The 16,331-nt window shown below is 39.9% G+C and overlaps 1 pseudogene and 1 gene segment (V, D, J or C); one reads left to right on the plus strand and one right to left on the minus strand.

Moving 5' to 3' along the window:
* Positions 1-6,049: 6,049 nt before the first annotated feature.
* On the minus strand, positions 6,050-6,620 carry LOC110289181. The segment is given in 2 exon segments: positions 6,050-6,372; positions 6,551-6,620. Coding segments are annotated over 2 exon segments (384 nt in total).
* A 1,622-nt stretch (positions 6,621-8,242) lies between these two features.
* Positions 8,243-9,586, plus strand: LOC110289180 (annotated as a pseudogene).
* The last annotated feature ends 6,745 nt before the right edge of the window (positions 9,587-16,331 follow it).

Raw genomic sequence — 16,331 nt, forward strand, 5'->3', positions numbered from 1 at the left:
AGTTGTGCTAGCCAGTGGGTTTTAAAGCTGTTTGTCAATCCTCTTGCATGGGCCTTGACAAAATGTGGCTCTCTTTGTCCCCAAAGTTGACCTCAAAGATGCTACTTCACATCAAGTCCCANTTATGTCATGAGTCTTTCAGATTTTGCTTTCTGAGTCCAGAGTTTATGGGCTTCTGTTAGGTTAGCTCCATTCAGATAACTACTCTGGGGAGGGATCATTTTATTATTTAAAACATTTTTAAAATTTAAATAGATTCTGATCATACTCTTCTCCTACTCTCCCAAGTACTTCCAGATCCTGTCGCCCTGTCTTCTTTAAGTTCTTTCAAAAAAAAAAAAAAAAAACAAAAAAAACAAAACCACAAAAAACACAAAACAAAAACAACAACAACAAAAAATCCCACAATATAACTGGAAAGAAAAATAAAACCATATCAAAAACAGAAAGAAAAATCTGTAGCCAAATACACACACACACACACACACACACACACACACAGTGGAATTCATTATATGTTAGCCAAGTGTTCCTGCCTATCCTGGAGTGGTTGATATATCTAGGGTCACTATTGGAGAAAGCTCATTATTCCATCTCCCAGAAGTTATAGTGATAGTTCAGTTGCAAGCCTTTACCCTAGAGCTATGTTTTTAGTTATTCACTTTTTTAATGTAACAAAATAAAATATAGTAAGATGCTACACAAGGGGCATAATTGAGATTCAAAAGTTGACTCTGAGTTAAGGTCCCATAGAGTTTTATAAGCCTGAGATCAACAAACATCTTAGCCTAGTGTTATTCCACCATCAGGATTTAGAAATAGAACATTTCCTTAAAAACACATCTTTGTTTTGCAATTATCCTGCTTCCATTGATTGGGGTATTCAACTGTATCAGGGGACTTGCCTTATCAAGCAGTCATGGCTGAACCTGCTAACCAGGATGTCAGTTACCCATCTACATGTCTCTTTTCTGCCTAATAAAACATAAGTTCCTAGGGTGATCTTGGGAACTTAAACTTGTTGACCCCTACTCAAAATGAAAGTCTTACTTTAAATAGATAGGAGGCATCTCTTAAAGTCAAATGCAATAAAAGCTTATACACAGAGGCCAGAAGTGCTGCTGGGTGGTTGGATCAAATCCAAGCTTATTGTGAGTAGCTACACAAAGCAGTTCTACTGACTTCTATCATGACTGGTCTCCAAGGGCACAGAACATAGCAGAATTTGTAATCTACTTGAGCATGACAAAGATTCCTAGTAGCAGGAGATACAACCAGTGAGAAACTTGTCTTTTTTTCTTTGTTTCTTTTTTTTTTTTTTTTTTAAGTTTTCTTATATTAGTAACAGAACAAAATGGCAGGCTAGGCAGGTAAAGGTTACCTAGATCTTAACATTTTACCTAGGCCGTAACATTTTATCTAGGCCTTAATATTTTATCTAGACCTTAACAAGTTCTACTAGTATTATGTGAAAACTAAATAATATTAATGTAGACAGAACTTACCCTCCTTTTCTAATTACTGTCTGGGAGGCTTACTTCCTACCTTGGCTAACCTAGTCCAAGTCCTAGAAGCTTCTAGCCTCAGGATCAATATAATATTGACCTAAAGATTTTAAGACTCTGACAGTTGCTGCGGAATAAGCTCATCTTTTCTTATTCTTTTTTAATTCAAGCTCACTCTTTCAATTCAGCTCGTCTGGTTCAAATTCCTCTCCCAGATGACTTAATTAAACTGCCTTGTCTCTCAGCCTCTAAGTTGTTTTGATTGGACTCAGTGAACTTCAGCAACCTTTCCTAATCTTCTGACTCCTTCTCAGTCTCTTGATCATTATTTCTTTACCTGTGTCTAGCTTGTTCTATCTTCATTCTGCTTCTATAAAACTACCTCAGTAGGAGCCATCTTGGGAAGGGGGTACCTCAGAGACCAGTCTGCACAGGTGAGAGTGCAGACAACAGAAGCGACACAGCTTCTGGGACAGGCAGAAGAGACAAAGCTTCTGGGAGAGCTTTTCTTTCAGGCTCCAGACATTCTTGAACCTTCCCAGTCAGAGAATAGGTGTCCACCTGGGAGGGCTCTGACTGCCAGAGCAGGTGAGAGCCATCCTCTGTCCCACATCCCTTGGAGACCAGTCTGTGCAGGTAAACATGCAGACTGCAGAGATAACACATCTCCTGGGACAGGCCCTGTTTTGGGTCTTCATCTTCAGCCTAGAGGTAAGTTCAATCCCGAGATATCTGTGCACCTTCCCTGCAAGAGGAGAGCTTCTCTGCAGAGAATACTCTGACCACTGAGACCCAGGAGAGAACTGGATTCCCAGGTCTGCTGACAGAGGCTAACAGAATCACAGGAGAAACAAGCTCCAACCAGAGACAACTATAACAACTACTCCAGCAATTACCAGATGGTGAAAGGCAAATGTAAGAATCTTACCAACAGAAACCAAGACCACTCACCATCATCAGAACCCATCAATCCTACCTCAGCCAGTTCTGGATACCCCAACACACCTGAAAAGAAAGACTCAGATTTAAAATCATATCTCATGATGCTGGTAGAGGATGTCAAGTAGGGCATTAATAACTCATTTAAAGAAATACAGGAGAATAGTGCTAAAGAAGTAGAAGCCCTTAAAGTGGAAACACAAAAATCCCTTAAAGAGCTACAGGAAAACACAACCAAACAGGTGGTGAAATTAAACAAAACAACCCAAGACTTAAAAGGGGAAATAGAAACAATAAAGAAAACGCAAAGTGAGACAACTCTGGAAATAGAAACCCTAGGAAAGAAATCAGGAACCATAGTTGCGAGCATCAGCAACAGAATACAAGAGATGGAAGAGAGAATCTCAGGTGCAGAAGATTCCATAGAGAAAATGGGCACAACAATCAAAGAAAATGGAAAATGCAAAAAGATACTAACTCAAAACATCCAGGAAATCGAGGACACAATGAGAAGACCAAACCTAAAGATAATAGGAGTAGATGAGAATGAAGATTTTCAACTTAAAGGGCCAGCAAAGGGCCACCAGGCAAAGAAAATTCCCGAACTTTTTCTGCAGACAGAATGATAGCTAGAAAGGACATATGGACACAGGATAGCCAAATGCCAAGACGTGCCAAGACAGGGTAAGCACTTCTTTCAAAATTCCTGCTTCACAAAAAGGTTGCCAAATATTCTGGGCCACACAGCTAAAGAAAAATATAGCAACATTATGAGAATATTGTTAAATGTCAAGGTTACCAGCTGTATCAATCATTTCTGTAATTTTGGAAGCTGTGTCCCTGTGCTTCCTANATACTCAGGNAATATTTATTCCTGCTCAGGTCTATGGTCTGGTTGAAGACTGGATACTTACATTCTTACTATAAACTTAAGTTATTTAGGATTTAGGAAGAAGTACTAGGTCTAAGAAGATATTTTTAGAAAGACAATACAAGTTAAGAGAGAAATTGATTTAAATACAGAACTCTGAATTCACCAGGATAGGATAGATAATAGATTACTTTCTTTTAAGTTACCAAATATGAACAGACTAGACTTTTTGAATGTAAATAACTCTTACCTAATAATTTTTATAATTGTTACTACTGTATGTTGTTTATATATATGAGAAAGAGCCTTTGATTTAGACAAAAAAGTGGAATTGTTGGGGTTTGGTCTGTTGCTATATATCATAATGAGAAATTTTGTACCTAAAGGCCTATGAGTAAATTTTAATGTTTACAAGCTTTTTTTGTGCAAACTTTGTGCCTTAATTTAAAACTATTGGCAAAAAAAAAATGGCCACAGCCAATTTCTGAAGGGATTAAAGGCAGACAGGTTCTAAGTTACCTGGCTAGGTGTGGAGAAACAGGAGAGGAATGAGGAGGTGAGAGAAGAGCGTACCATGAGAGGAGATATACCGAAAGGGCATGGAAAAAAGAAACAGCAAGTAATTGGGGTACATCAATGGGAAGGTAGTATAGCATGCAGTTGGAAAAGTATATTAGGGGTTACCCCCCAGTAATTGTCAACACCAAAGACATAAGCATAGTGTGAGTCTCATTTATTTGTAGGCTAGTCAGGCACAACCTTAAATTGGCTGTATTACATAGCTGGGTGTTCTTTTAAGATTCCTAACGAAGAAGGTGAGGAGTGTCTCTTATTCTTTTGCCTGCTCTTGGACTCTTTTACTCCTCCTGGGTTGCCTCATCCAACTGGATAAGAGGGTTGGTGCTGAGCCTTACTGTAATTTGTGATGCCTTGTTCAGGTGATAACCCGTAGAGACTTGTTGTTGTTGTTGTTTTGTTTAGTTTAGTTAAGTTTTCTTTTGTTTTATTTGCTTGCTTGTTTTAGGAAAGCAGAGTAGTAAGGAAAAGGGGAATTGGGGGGCTGAAAGGGGTGGCAGAAGGAGTAACTATGGTTGGCATAGTATAAAAGAGAATTGTTTTTTAAAAGGATGGAACAAAGGAGGGAGGAAGAGAGAGTAAGGGGGAAGGAAAGAAGAGAGGGAAGGAAGGAAGAAAGGAAGAAAGAGAGAAAGAGAGAGGGAGAGAGGGAGAGAGAGAGAGGGGGAGAGAGAGAGAGAGAGAGAGAGAGANGAGAGAGAGAGAGAGAGAGAGAGAGAGAGAGAGAGAGAGAGAGAGAGAGAGAGAGAGAGAGAAAATATGGCTTGTCCTTGGCCCCTCCTCCCTCTCTGATTTCCTGCTATGATGAGGTGAACATCACTCTCCTATCATCCACTTCCTCCATGATATTCTACCTCACGTTTAACATACAGCAGTGAATCCAAACTAACATGGACTGAAACTGTGAGCTAAAATAAATGATCCTCTCTTTGTCAAAGTGCCTTTTCACAGTGAAGAAACAACATACTTAGCACAAACCATGCAAACCAGTGATTTTCCTCAGATACCCCTGACACATCTATGCTCATGCTATAGACTTGGGCACGGAAAGGAAGCAAGGGAGAACCTATTCACATGCAAGTTAAGGAAAGATATTTGAAGTCCTAAACAATGATTTGTAACCCTGTTCTATTTCTGTGAGTCAAAAATGGTGCTCAAGACTGAGTGTGATGGCCCACACCATCTATCACAGTGCTTACGAAGAGGTAGATGGAATTTTGTTAGATCAAAATCCACTCCCAAGTTTAACAGGCCATGATACCTTCACTCAAAAATAAATAACAGGAACAAAATAAATTTTCAACTAATTTTTAATTAATGCATGTTTGAGATTAGCTAACATATTGTTTTATTGATGTACAAAATATTTCCCTCAACAAATATCAAAAACTGTTAATTATTATAAGACAGAAAAGAAATCAGGTGTGCTGGCACATGGCTTTAATCCCAGCACTCGGGCTGCAAAGGCAGGCAGATTTCTGAGTTTGAGGCCAGCCTGGTTTACAAAGAGGTTCCACAACAGTCAGGAATATACAGAAAAACTCTGTCTCAGAAAAAAAAAAGAAAGAAAGAAAAGAAAAAGAAAAACAAACAATTCCCATGATACAAAATCGTATTTACCATTAGTGGAGTGTAGTGTAGAATGAGGTATCACAGTCTCCACATTGGAAGTATATGAGAAGACAGCACAGGCAGATGTGGNCTAAGAATAGTAAGCCTAGATCAGATATATTGTTAAGTCAAACATCATGTTTTCTCTGATTTTTGTATCCTAGATTTTTATAGATTCATAGAATCCTGTGTGTGTGTGTACATGTGCAAGTGCCTGTGCATGTGCGTGTGTGTGTGTGTGTGTGTGTATGTGTGTGTGTGCATGTCAGAGGGCACATGTGTATGTCACATAGAAATAGGTAGAAGAACATAGGATAATAAATTTGTTATGTTTAATACACAGAATCTGAGCATGAGAATTAAAAAAATAAATATATAAATGTCTTTACTTCTTTTTTTGCCAAAAAGACCTTCCAAGTCAAAGGATCTGTTCATTAAATTTCTACCAAACTATGCAACAGACAGGCATAGCAGCTGCAGGCAGAGGGGAAGTGTGTAGGTCTAGGGATGTGTAGTGCAGACAGCTGGATAGAATCTCAGAGGAGGTTTATGTAGGAGGCTGAAGCACTGTGAGAGGAGAGCTGTAACCTTGCTGACAGAAATAATCTGCCATGTCTTCAGACTGCACACTGCTGATGGTGAGAGTGAAATCTGTCCCAGATCCACTGCCTGTGAAGCGATCAGGGACTCCAGTGTGCCGGTTAGATGCCCCATAGATCAGCAGTTCAAGAGACTGCCCTGCTTTCTGTTGATACCAGGCTATACCATTACCCACATTCTGACTGGCCTTGCAAGGGATGCTGACCCTCTCTCCTACTGATGTGGACATGAATTTTTGAGACTGGGTCATAACAATGTCTCCATCAACACCTGCAAACAGAAATAGATAATGAGTATACATTTACATATACAAAGACTTCATGATACAAATGTTAGTATAAAAAATGTATTATCTAATGGCATTGTCTGCCTAATGTTGGCTTCCTATAGGAAGTAGCTATTTAAATAAATTACTTTTAATATGTTATAATACTTTCAAATGTCTNACCAGACAACCAGAGCAACACGAATACAAAAACCTGAGTATGAGACTCCATCTTGATGCCCATTCTGGTCTGATGTATTTCAGATCTCACTGCAAAGACCTGGTTTATAAATCATGGGCAGCTGGGCTGGCCTCTAGGGATCTATGCAAAGTAGTCATCAAATAAGGAAGTAAATGACCCAGCTGTTTGAGAGTATCCAGGTTAAATAAACCGTCAAAAGTACTATCAAAGACAGGAAGTAATCACAAGGAAGGAATCAAAATAGAAGCTCAAGGACCAATATAAAGCTCTGAAATCACAAGTGTATAGATGTTCTCATGACAGGCTTCCATCAAAATAAGATATTGGATGAGGGAAAAGGACTGAAGCACTGGGGGCCAGCTGAAAGACGGTCAATAGGCAACCTTAGGAGGTAGGAGGTTGGGAGGACCCTACAGAATGCACCAGAGACCTGGGAGGTGAGAGACTCTCAGGACTCAAAGGGATGAAATGCCCAACAGTAGGGAGAGGGAACTTATAGAGCCCACCTTCAGCAGGAAGACAGGGCATCAAATGAGGGAAGGGGGTGCCATTCCAAACTTACAACTCTGACCCATATTTGTTCCTGTCCGAAAGAATTACAGGGATAGACATGTAGGGGATCCTGAAGAAAAGAAGGTCCAGCAACAGGCCCAAAGTGGAATCCAGCCCTTGGGGCAGTCCCAAGGCCTGTCACTATCACTGAGGCTATGTAGCACTCACAGAAAGGGACCTAGCATGACTGCACTCCAAATACCTAATAAGCAGCTGAGTCAGATGCTGATATTTGCACCCAGCCAATGGACAGAAACAATGACCCCTGTTGTTGAATCAGGGAAAGACTGAAAGACGCTGAGGAGGTTCAACAGTCTCAATTAATCTGAATCCAGGAGATCTCTCAAACAGTGGATCACCAAACAGGCAACATACACCAGCTGATATGCGGCCACCAACACAAATACAGCAGAGGACTGTTGGATCTGTGTTCATTCAGAAATGATGCACCTAACCCTCAAGAGACTAGATGCCCTAGGGATATTATAGGTCAGGTGGCATGGGAGGTAGCAGCATCCATGTGGAGACAGGGGTGTGGGAAGGAGGTATGGTATGTAGAGCAGTAGGAGGATGGATGAGTTGAATAAAATATGTAGTGAAAACAAAATTAATTAATTAACCAAATAATTAATAAAAAATCAGCAGATGAGTTTACACAAATAATAGTACAACTAGCTTTGGTTCAATAATGAGGAAACAATAAATCCTTTACAAGAGCAGCAGCAAAAGAAGAAGGAAAAGGCAAGTGGAAAAGAAGAAAGGAAAAAAGAAGTGAAAGTGAAAGAGGAGGGTCAGGAAAGAAAGAGGAAGATGGAGAAGAGAAGAGATACCAGAGGGGCAGTAAGAGAATTGTGGAAGTCAGTTCCTGCAGACACCACTACAGTCCTCCCTCAGCCTTCAACTTGGCGCCCCCTCAGGTCAGTAGACATGATGAAGGAACAGACAGCTAAGTACTCTTCAAGATTCAGTGTCTCCATGGCTCCAGCCAGCCTTGCCCCTGTGCTGTGAGTGTTTCCAACATTTCAAGGATTCAGCATTCACAGTTCCTGGATATGTGATATGTAAGGAGATGGCAATAATTTAATTCCACCTCTAGGTTTTCTGTAGGCACATGGAGAACAATGAGCAGCTTTACTAAGGAAGAGTTTGACTGCTGTATCCTAGATGATGGTTTTAGTGCTAAAAACATTCTGAACCCAAAAAATAAATGAAGTTTCTTCTTTCTATAAAAGCATCTGAGGTTGCTAAAAGCACTTCCCCGTGTTATTCCCTTTTATGCAGTCAAGTGTAAGGACAACAGAGCCATAGTGAGTACCCTAGCTGCTATTGGGACAGGATTTGACTGTGTAAGCAAGACTGAAATACAGTTGGTGCAGTGGCTTCGAGTGCCTCCAGAGAGGATTACCTATGGACATCTTTGTAAACAAGTGTCTCAAATCAAGTATGCTGCCAGTAATGGAGTCCAGATGATGACTTTGACAGTGAAATTGAGTTGATGAAAGTCATCAGAGCACATTGAAAGACAAAGTTGTTTTTGTGAATTGTCACAGATTATTCCAAAGCAGTTTGTTGACTAGGTGTTAAGTCTGGTGCCACACTCAAAACCAGCAGGCTCCTCCTGAAATGGGCAAAAGAACTAAATTTTGACGTCATTGGTGTCAGCTTCGATGTGTGCAGTGGAGGTATTGACCCTGCGACCTTCATGCAGGCAGTGTCAGATGCCCACTGTGTATTTGACATGGGAACAGAAGTTGGTTTCAGCATGTATCTGCTTTATATTGGTGGTGGCTTTCCTGGATCTGAAGATACAAAGCTTAAATTTGAAGAGATCACCAGTGTGATCAACCCAGCTCTGCACAAGTACTTCCCATCAGACTATGGAGTGAGAATCATAGCTGAGCCGGGCAGATACTATGCTCAGCTTTCATACTTGCCGTCAACATCATTGCCCCCCCCCCCCCCCCGCCAAACAAAATAGAAGGAGCAGATCTGCTCTGACGATGAAGATGAGCAAACCTTAATGCATTATGTGAATGATGGAGTGTACGGATCATTTAACTGCATTCTTTATGATCATGCACCTGTGAAGGCCCTGCTGCAGAAGAGACCCAAGCCAGATGAGAAGTATTACTCACCCAGCATCTGGGAGCCGATATGAGATGGCCTTGATCCAAACATTGAGCACTGTAACCTGCCTGAAATGCATGTAGGTGATTGGATGGTGTTTGAGAACATGGGTGNATACACCATTGCTGTTGCTTCTACTTTAAATGGGTTGCAGAGACCAAACATCATCGCCAATGTGGCGACTCATGAAGCAGATCCAGAGTCATGGCTTCCTGGGGGAAGTAGAGGAGCAGGATGTTGGCACTCTGCCCGTGTCTTTTGCCCAGGAGAGCGGGATGGAACATCACCCTGCAGCCTGTGTTTCTGCTAGTATCAAGGTGTACATGCCATTCTTGTAGCTCTTGCCTGCAAGTTTAGCTTGAATTAAGGCATCTGTGGGGGGGGGGGCATTTAACTTAATTAATGCTAGTTTGGAATGTAGTGTTCGCCCCAATGTAGTATGTAAGACTAGGAGATGGGGGGATCACACATGCTGTGTTCCTGTGGTAAATTTGAATATTTGTCTTNTATGGATTTTCACTCACTTTTCATGTATGATACTAATGTGTGCCCCTCAGCTGCAGAGTAAGCTTTTGTAGCTTGTTCATTTGCAGAACATGTCAAAGGCTTATGTTGTGACCCATTGTGAAAATAAAGTATCTTGAAATGACCNGGCATTAGGGAATGTTTGCAAGTATCCCTTAAATAAGGCACCAACTTCTGCACAGGCTACTCTATCACAGCAGTGGGTCTAGCTCAGCAGAAAGTAGAGGTGGATGAAACAAGGTTGGGTCCTTTCTCTGTATACAACATCAGTCTGCTTAGCCCATTCCAAGTGTGTGCAGTTGGCTGTGAAATCTGGTGCCCAGAGGCTATTGGTAAGGAATGTCATCTGCATAGTGGCCTGTTGCCTAAACACTTCCTAATGAGGGCAACCCTGTTTCTTTGAACCTTGCCTGCAGAAACCCTGACTGTTCCCACAAACGTTGATTTCACCTGCATCATCACCTAGTGACAGTTGAAAGTATCATACAGATTTGGGAGTCAACCTCCTGTAATAAATTCAACAACAGCAAGACAGACAGGCAGGCNGACAGGCAGAAAGANAGACAGACAGAAATGTGGAAAGGAGAGAAGGAATGTAGAAAAGGAAAAAAGACAAATATTTTAAAAAGAAAGGATTGGGACTGGAGACTCAACTCAGTAGTTAGAAATCACTTGCTGCTCATAAATTACTCAGGTTTAATTCACTCCAAGCATTCATGTGTTGATTCTCAGACATTTATAATTCCAGTTAAGCACACACATAGAACACATATATGCAAACATACATACATACATCCATACACACACACAAATACATATACAGACATATATATATATGTGTATATATACATATATATATATATATATACATACAAACATCTTACATACAATTTGACATGTGAGCCCTAAGCTTCTGCTCCAGCTACCAAGTCTTGCACCTGCTGCCTTCTTTCTGCTTTCATATAATCTAACCCTCTGGAAAACCAAATGAACCCTTTCTTTTTTTAAAATTGGATATTTTATTTATTTACATTTCAAATGTTACCACTTTTCCCGGATTCGCCACTGCAAGCCCCTTATCACATCCCCCATTACCCTGCTTCTATGAGGGTGCTCCCCAACTCACCTATCCACTCTTTCCTGACTGACCTAGCATTCCTCAACACTGGGTCATCAAACTTTCAAGCAACCAAGGGCTTGCTCTCCCACTGATGCTAGATAAGTACCCTTCAGCTTATTCATTCTGTGCCCTTCCCCAGCCTTGATTTGGCTAGACAAACCTCCTCAGACACTAGAGCCAGGATCTGGTCTTGCTACATTTACATCTTCCTACCAGAGAACTGAGAACTGCCTGCACACTGAGCTGCTGAAGAGCTGACTTTGCAAGTCAATCCAGCTGAAACAAGCAACAAAACCAACCCAAAACAAAGAGATGGGTCCTTGGGTTTTCAGACATATATTCAGGGACAGACATTAAAATTTTGACCCTTTATCAGAGAACGTTGTTTTGGCTCATTATTTCTCTCACAATCTTTCCCATCCATCCCCAGCTTTCCTTTTAGGAACCCAGTAATGCTGGTGGCTACATCAGTCTTTCCAATGATTCCTACATTGGGAACCTTGGGCTCAGTCTGATGGTTGGTTGTGAGCATTCCCATCTGTATTGGTCAGGATCTAGTAGAGCCTTTCAGGAGACAGCTATATAAGGTTCCTGTCAGCAAGGACTTCCTGGCTTCTGCAATAGTGTCTGGGTTTGGTGTCTGCATGTGGAATGGATACCCAGGTGGGGCAGTTTCTGGATGGTATTTCCTTCATTCTCTGTTCTACACTTTGTCACAGTATTTCTATTACACAGGAGCAATTCTGGGTTAATATTTTGGAGATATTGGGTGGCCCCATCCCTCAACAGGGTGGACTATGCCTGACTTCTTGATACCATCAATGTAGGTTCTCCCTCCCCTTTGTGGGCTATTTCAGCTAATGTCATCCCTATAGGGTCCTGGGAGCCTCTTTCTTTCCTGGCATCTGAGACTTTCTGATTGCTACCCCCAGTTCCCCATCCACCATTGCTACACAACCCTGTTCAACTTCCTGACACTATATACATCTCAATCTCTTCCAATACCTGAATCTGCCCATCTTTTCACCTCCCCCTCTTCTCATCCTTCCAAGTACCTCAGACCCTCTATTTCTATTGATTATTTTGTTTCCTCTTCTAAGTAGGACTGAAGTATCCACTCTTTTTTCTTCCTTCCTCTTGAGCTTCATGTGTTCTGAGTTGTATCATGAGTATTCCATGCACTTTGACTAAAATCCATTTAGCTGTGAGTATATACTATATGTGCTCTTTGGTGACTGAGTTACCTCACTCACGATGATAATTTCTAGAGCCATCAATTGCCTGTGAATTTCATGAAGTCATTGTTTTTAATAGTTAAGTAGTATGCAATTATCTAAATATACATTTTATGTATCCATTCCTCTGTTGAGGGATATCTGGGTTCTTTCCAGATTCAGGCAATTATAAGTAAGGCTGCTATGAACAAAGTGGAGCACGTGTCCTTATTACATTTTGGAGCATTTTCTGGGTATATGCCCAGGAGTGGTATAGGTGGGTCCTCTTGTAGTACTATGTTCAATTTTCTGAGGAAGCCCCAGAAAGATCTCCAGAGTGACTATACAAACTTGAAATTCCACCAGCAATGGAGGAGTATTTCTCTTTATCCATATCCTCACAAACATCTCCTATCACCTGAGTTTTTAATCGTACCTATTCTGACTAGTGTAAGGTGAAATCTAGGAGTTGTTTTGATTTGCATTTTCCTGAAGACTAAGGATGTTGACCATTCCTTTAGGTGTTTCTTTGCCATTTGATATTCAGGTAAAAATAATCAAGCTCTATACTCCATTTTAAAAGAGTTATTTGGTTCTCTGGAGTCTAACTTCTTGGGTTCTTTGTATATATCAGATATTAGCCCTGTATCAGATGTAGGACTGGAAAAGATCTTTTCCCAATGTGTGGATTGCTCTTTAGTCCTATTGACGGTGTCCTTTGTCTTAAGGAAGCTTTGCAATTTTATGAGGACCCTTTTGTCATGATGTTACTCTTGATCATACAACATAAGATATTAGTGTTCTATTCAAGAAACTTTCCCCTGTGCCCATGTCTTCATGGCTCTCCCCCTCATTCTTTTCTATTGGTTTCAGTTTTATGTGGAGGTTTGTGAGATTCAGATTACGTGGTTGTACTGGCTATTTTTGTGTCAACTTGACACAGCTGGAGTTATCACAGAGAAAGGAGCTTCAGTTGAGGAAATGCCTCCATTAGATCCAACTGTAAGGCATTTTCTCAATTAGTGATCAAGGGGGAAAGGCCCCTTGTGGGTGGGACCATCCCTGGGCTGGTAGTCTTGGGTTCTATAAGAGAGTAGGCTGAGGAAGCCAGAAGAGGCAAGCCAGTAAAGAACATCCCTCTATGGCCTCTGCATCAGCTCCTGCTCCCTGACCTGTCTGAGTTCCAGTCCTGACTTCCTTTGGTGATGAACAGCAGCATGGAAGTGTAAGCCGAATAAACCCTTTCCTCCCCAACATGCTTCTTGGTCATGATGTTTGTGCAGGAATAGGAACCCTGACTAAGACAGTGGTTTTATGTGGAGATCCTTGATCCACTTGAACTTGAGTTTTTTACAGTGAGATAAGAATGGATCAACTTCCATTCTTCTTCATGTTGACCTCCAGTTGAACCAGCACCATTTGTTGAAAATGCTGTCCTTTTTCCACTGGAAAATTTTAGCACCTTTGTCAAATATCAAGTGACCCTATGGTTCATTTCTGAGTCTTCAATTCTATTCCTTTGATCTACCTTCATGTCTGTGTACCAATACCAGGCAATGTTTATCACTATTGCTCTGTATTTCAGCTTGAGGTCAGGGATGGTGATTCCCCAGAAATTCTTTTATTATTGAGTATAGTTTGAGCTATCCTGGGTATTTTGTTATTCCAAATGAATTTGAGAATTGCTCTTTCTAACTCTATGAAGGAATGAGTTGGAATTTTGATGGGGATTGTATTGAATCTATAGATTGCTTTAGGCAAGATGGCCATTTTTACTGTATTAATTGTGACAATCTATGAACATTTATGTGTAATGAAATGAGTGCTTTGAGCTTTAGTAAGGTTCTTTTATGAACGTGTGTGCACTTGCATTTGGAGATTAGGTGTTAAGAATTGACAGTTCATCTTGGTAAACTTTTCCTTTGACTATTATAAAGTGTCCTTCCTTATGTTTTTTGATAAATTTGGTTGAAAGTTCATTTTATTCTAATTTAGAATAGCCACTCTAGATTGTTTTGGGGACCATTTGTGTCGAAAATTATTTTCCAACTTTTTATTCTCAGGTATTGTCTGTCTTTGTCACTGAGTTGCATTTCCTGTATGCAGCAAAATGCTGGGTCCTGTTTGCCTATCCAATCTGTAAGTCTCTGTCTTTTTATTTGGGAATTTAGTCCATTGATTTTAAGAGTTATTAAGGAACAGTGACTGTTGCTTGATGTTATTTTTGATGTTATTTTTATGTTTATATGTCTTTCTCCTTTTGGGTTTATTATAAAATTGCTTTCTTACTTTTTTTAGGAAGTTGTTCCATCAATGTGTTGCTGCTTTCCATCTATTATCTTTGTAGGGCTGGATTTGTGAAAATATATTGTGTAAATTTGGTTTTGCCATGGAATATCTTGTTTTCTCCATCAAAGGAAATTGAGAGTTTTGCTTGGTATAGTAGTTTGGGCTGGCATTTCTATTATCTTAGGGTCTGTAAGAGGATCTTCTAGCTTTAATAGTTTCTGTTGAGAATGCTAGTGTAATTCTGATGCATGTGATTTGACCTTTTTCCCTTACTGCTTTTAATATTTTTTTGTGTTTTTTGCATTTAGTGTTTTGACTATTACATGATAGGAGGAATTTCTTTTCTGGTCCAATCTATTTGAGTCCTGTATGTTTCTTGTATGTTTATGAGCATTGTTTCCCTTAGGTTAGGGAAGTTTTCTTCTATAATTTTGTTGAAGATATTTACTGGACCTTTAAGTTGGGAATCTTCACTCTCTTCTAGACCTATTGTCCTTAGGTTTGGTTTTCTCTCTGTGTCCTGGATTTTCTGGATGTTTTGCATTAGTCGCTTTTTGCTTTTGCAATTTCTATGACTATTGTGTCAATATTTTCTATGCTATCCTCTGCACCTGAGATTATTTCTTCTATCTCTTATATTCTGTTGGTTGTGCTTCATCTATGGTTCCTGATCTCTTTCCTAGGTTTTCTAACTCTAGGATTGTCTACCGTTATAATTTCTTTATTGTCTCTAGTTCTATATTTTGATCCTGTATAGTCTTGTTCAATTCCTTCACCTGTTTGTTTGTATTTTCCTATAATTCTCTAATAAATTTTTGTGTTAAATTATATAAACTTCTACCTGTTTACCTGTATTCTCCTGTATTTCATTAAGGGAATTATTTATGTCCATTTAAAAGTCTTCTATCATCATCATGAGATATGATTTTAAATAAGGGTCTTGCTTTTATGATGTATTGGTGTAGCCAGTGCTTTCCGTGGTAGGGGAGCTGGGTTATGATGATGCCAAGTAGAACATGCAATGATAAAGACATAAAATTCAGTGGCATATATACTGAAACCATCTCAGAGTAAGACATGTGACTCATGTTACAAGTGTCACAAGCATCACTCTGCGGTATTAGAAAATAAAAATGGAGCCTGGAAAAGGAAATAAAAAATTACAAATTTTGTAATACTAATGATCACGATCCCAGAGACATGAAATACAACCATGGCTTCAGTAGATGTTCCTAACACTTCCGTGAGCCCTCTCACCTGGTACCCAAAATAGTAGCACCCATATCAGGAGAACAGCTAACTTCATCTCTGAGAGTTGGTCTAGAGGTGGCTTCTTAAGACACTGAAAATGAGCCTTAACATATATTTGAGCATCTTGAACCACTGGCTATTGTCACAACATGCAAAATTGCTCAGTAAAGCATGTGCTCAAAAGGACACCTGCTTAGTCTCAGGGTTAGTTGGGGTTGGAAAAACAATTCATAGAGCATCTGAAGTACAGCCCAAGAGATTTCATGCCTACCCTGGTCAACCTTCACCACATTTCTTTAAAATAATTTTATGCAATTTATTCAATATATTATAATTGTTCCTCCTCTCCCAACTTTTAGATCCCCTCTACCTCCCTACAGCTTATTTATTTAATTTCTCTTTTTATCATAAGCTATTGTTGCCTTTGNTTGCCACCCAGAGGTAAAAGAAGGTAAGNNNCTATTGCACTTTGTACATGGACCTAGGAGACTCAATTTGGATATTACCTGAATATATACCCTCTTTGAGAAATAGCTTTCCTAATACAAGAAAGCACCATACAATCTNTTAAATTAAGAATGTAATCAATAGCCATTTCCAGTTATAATGTCTTTGAACCAGAGCAATATCCAGCATGCATGATAACTTCAAGGATGCAATAATAACATATGTATTTTGGCAGTA

Source organism: Mus caroli, unplaced genomic scaffold, assembly GCF_900094665.2.
Source record: "Mus caroli unplaced genomic scaffold, CAROLI_EIJ_v1.1 scaffold_18727_1, whole genome shotgun sequence".
In the NCBI taxonomy this organism is placed as follows: Eukaryota; Metazoa; Chordata; class Mammalia; order Rodentia; family Muridae; genus Mus; species Mus caroli.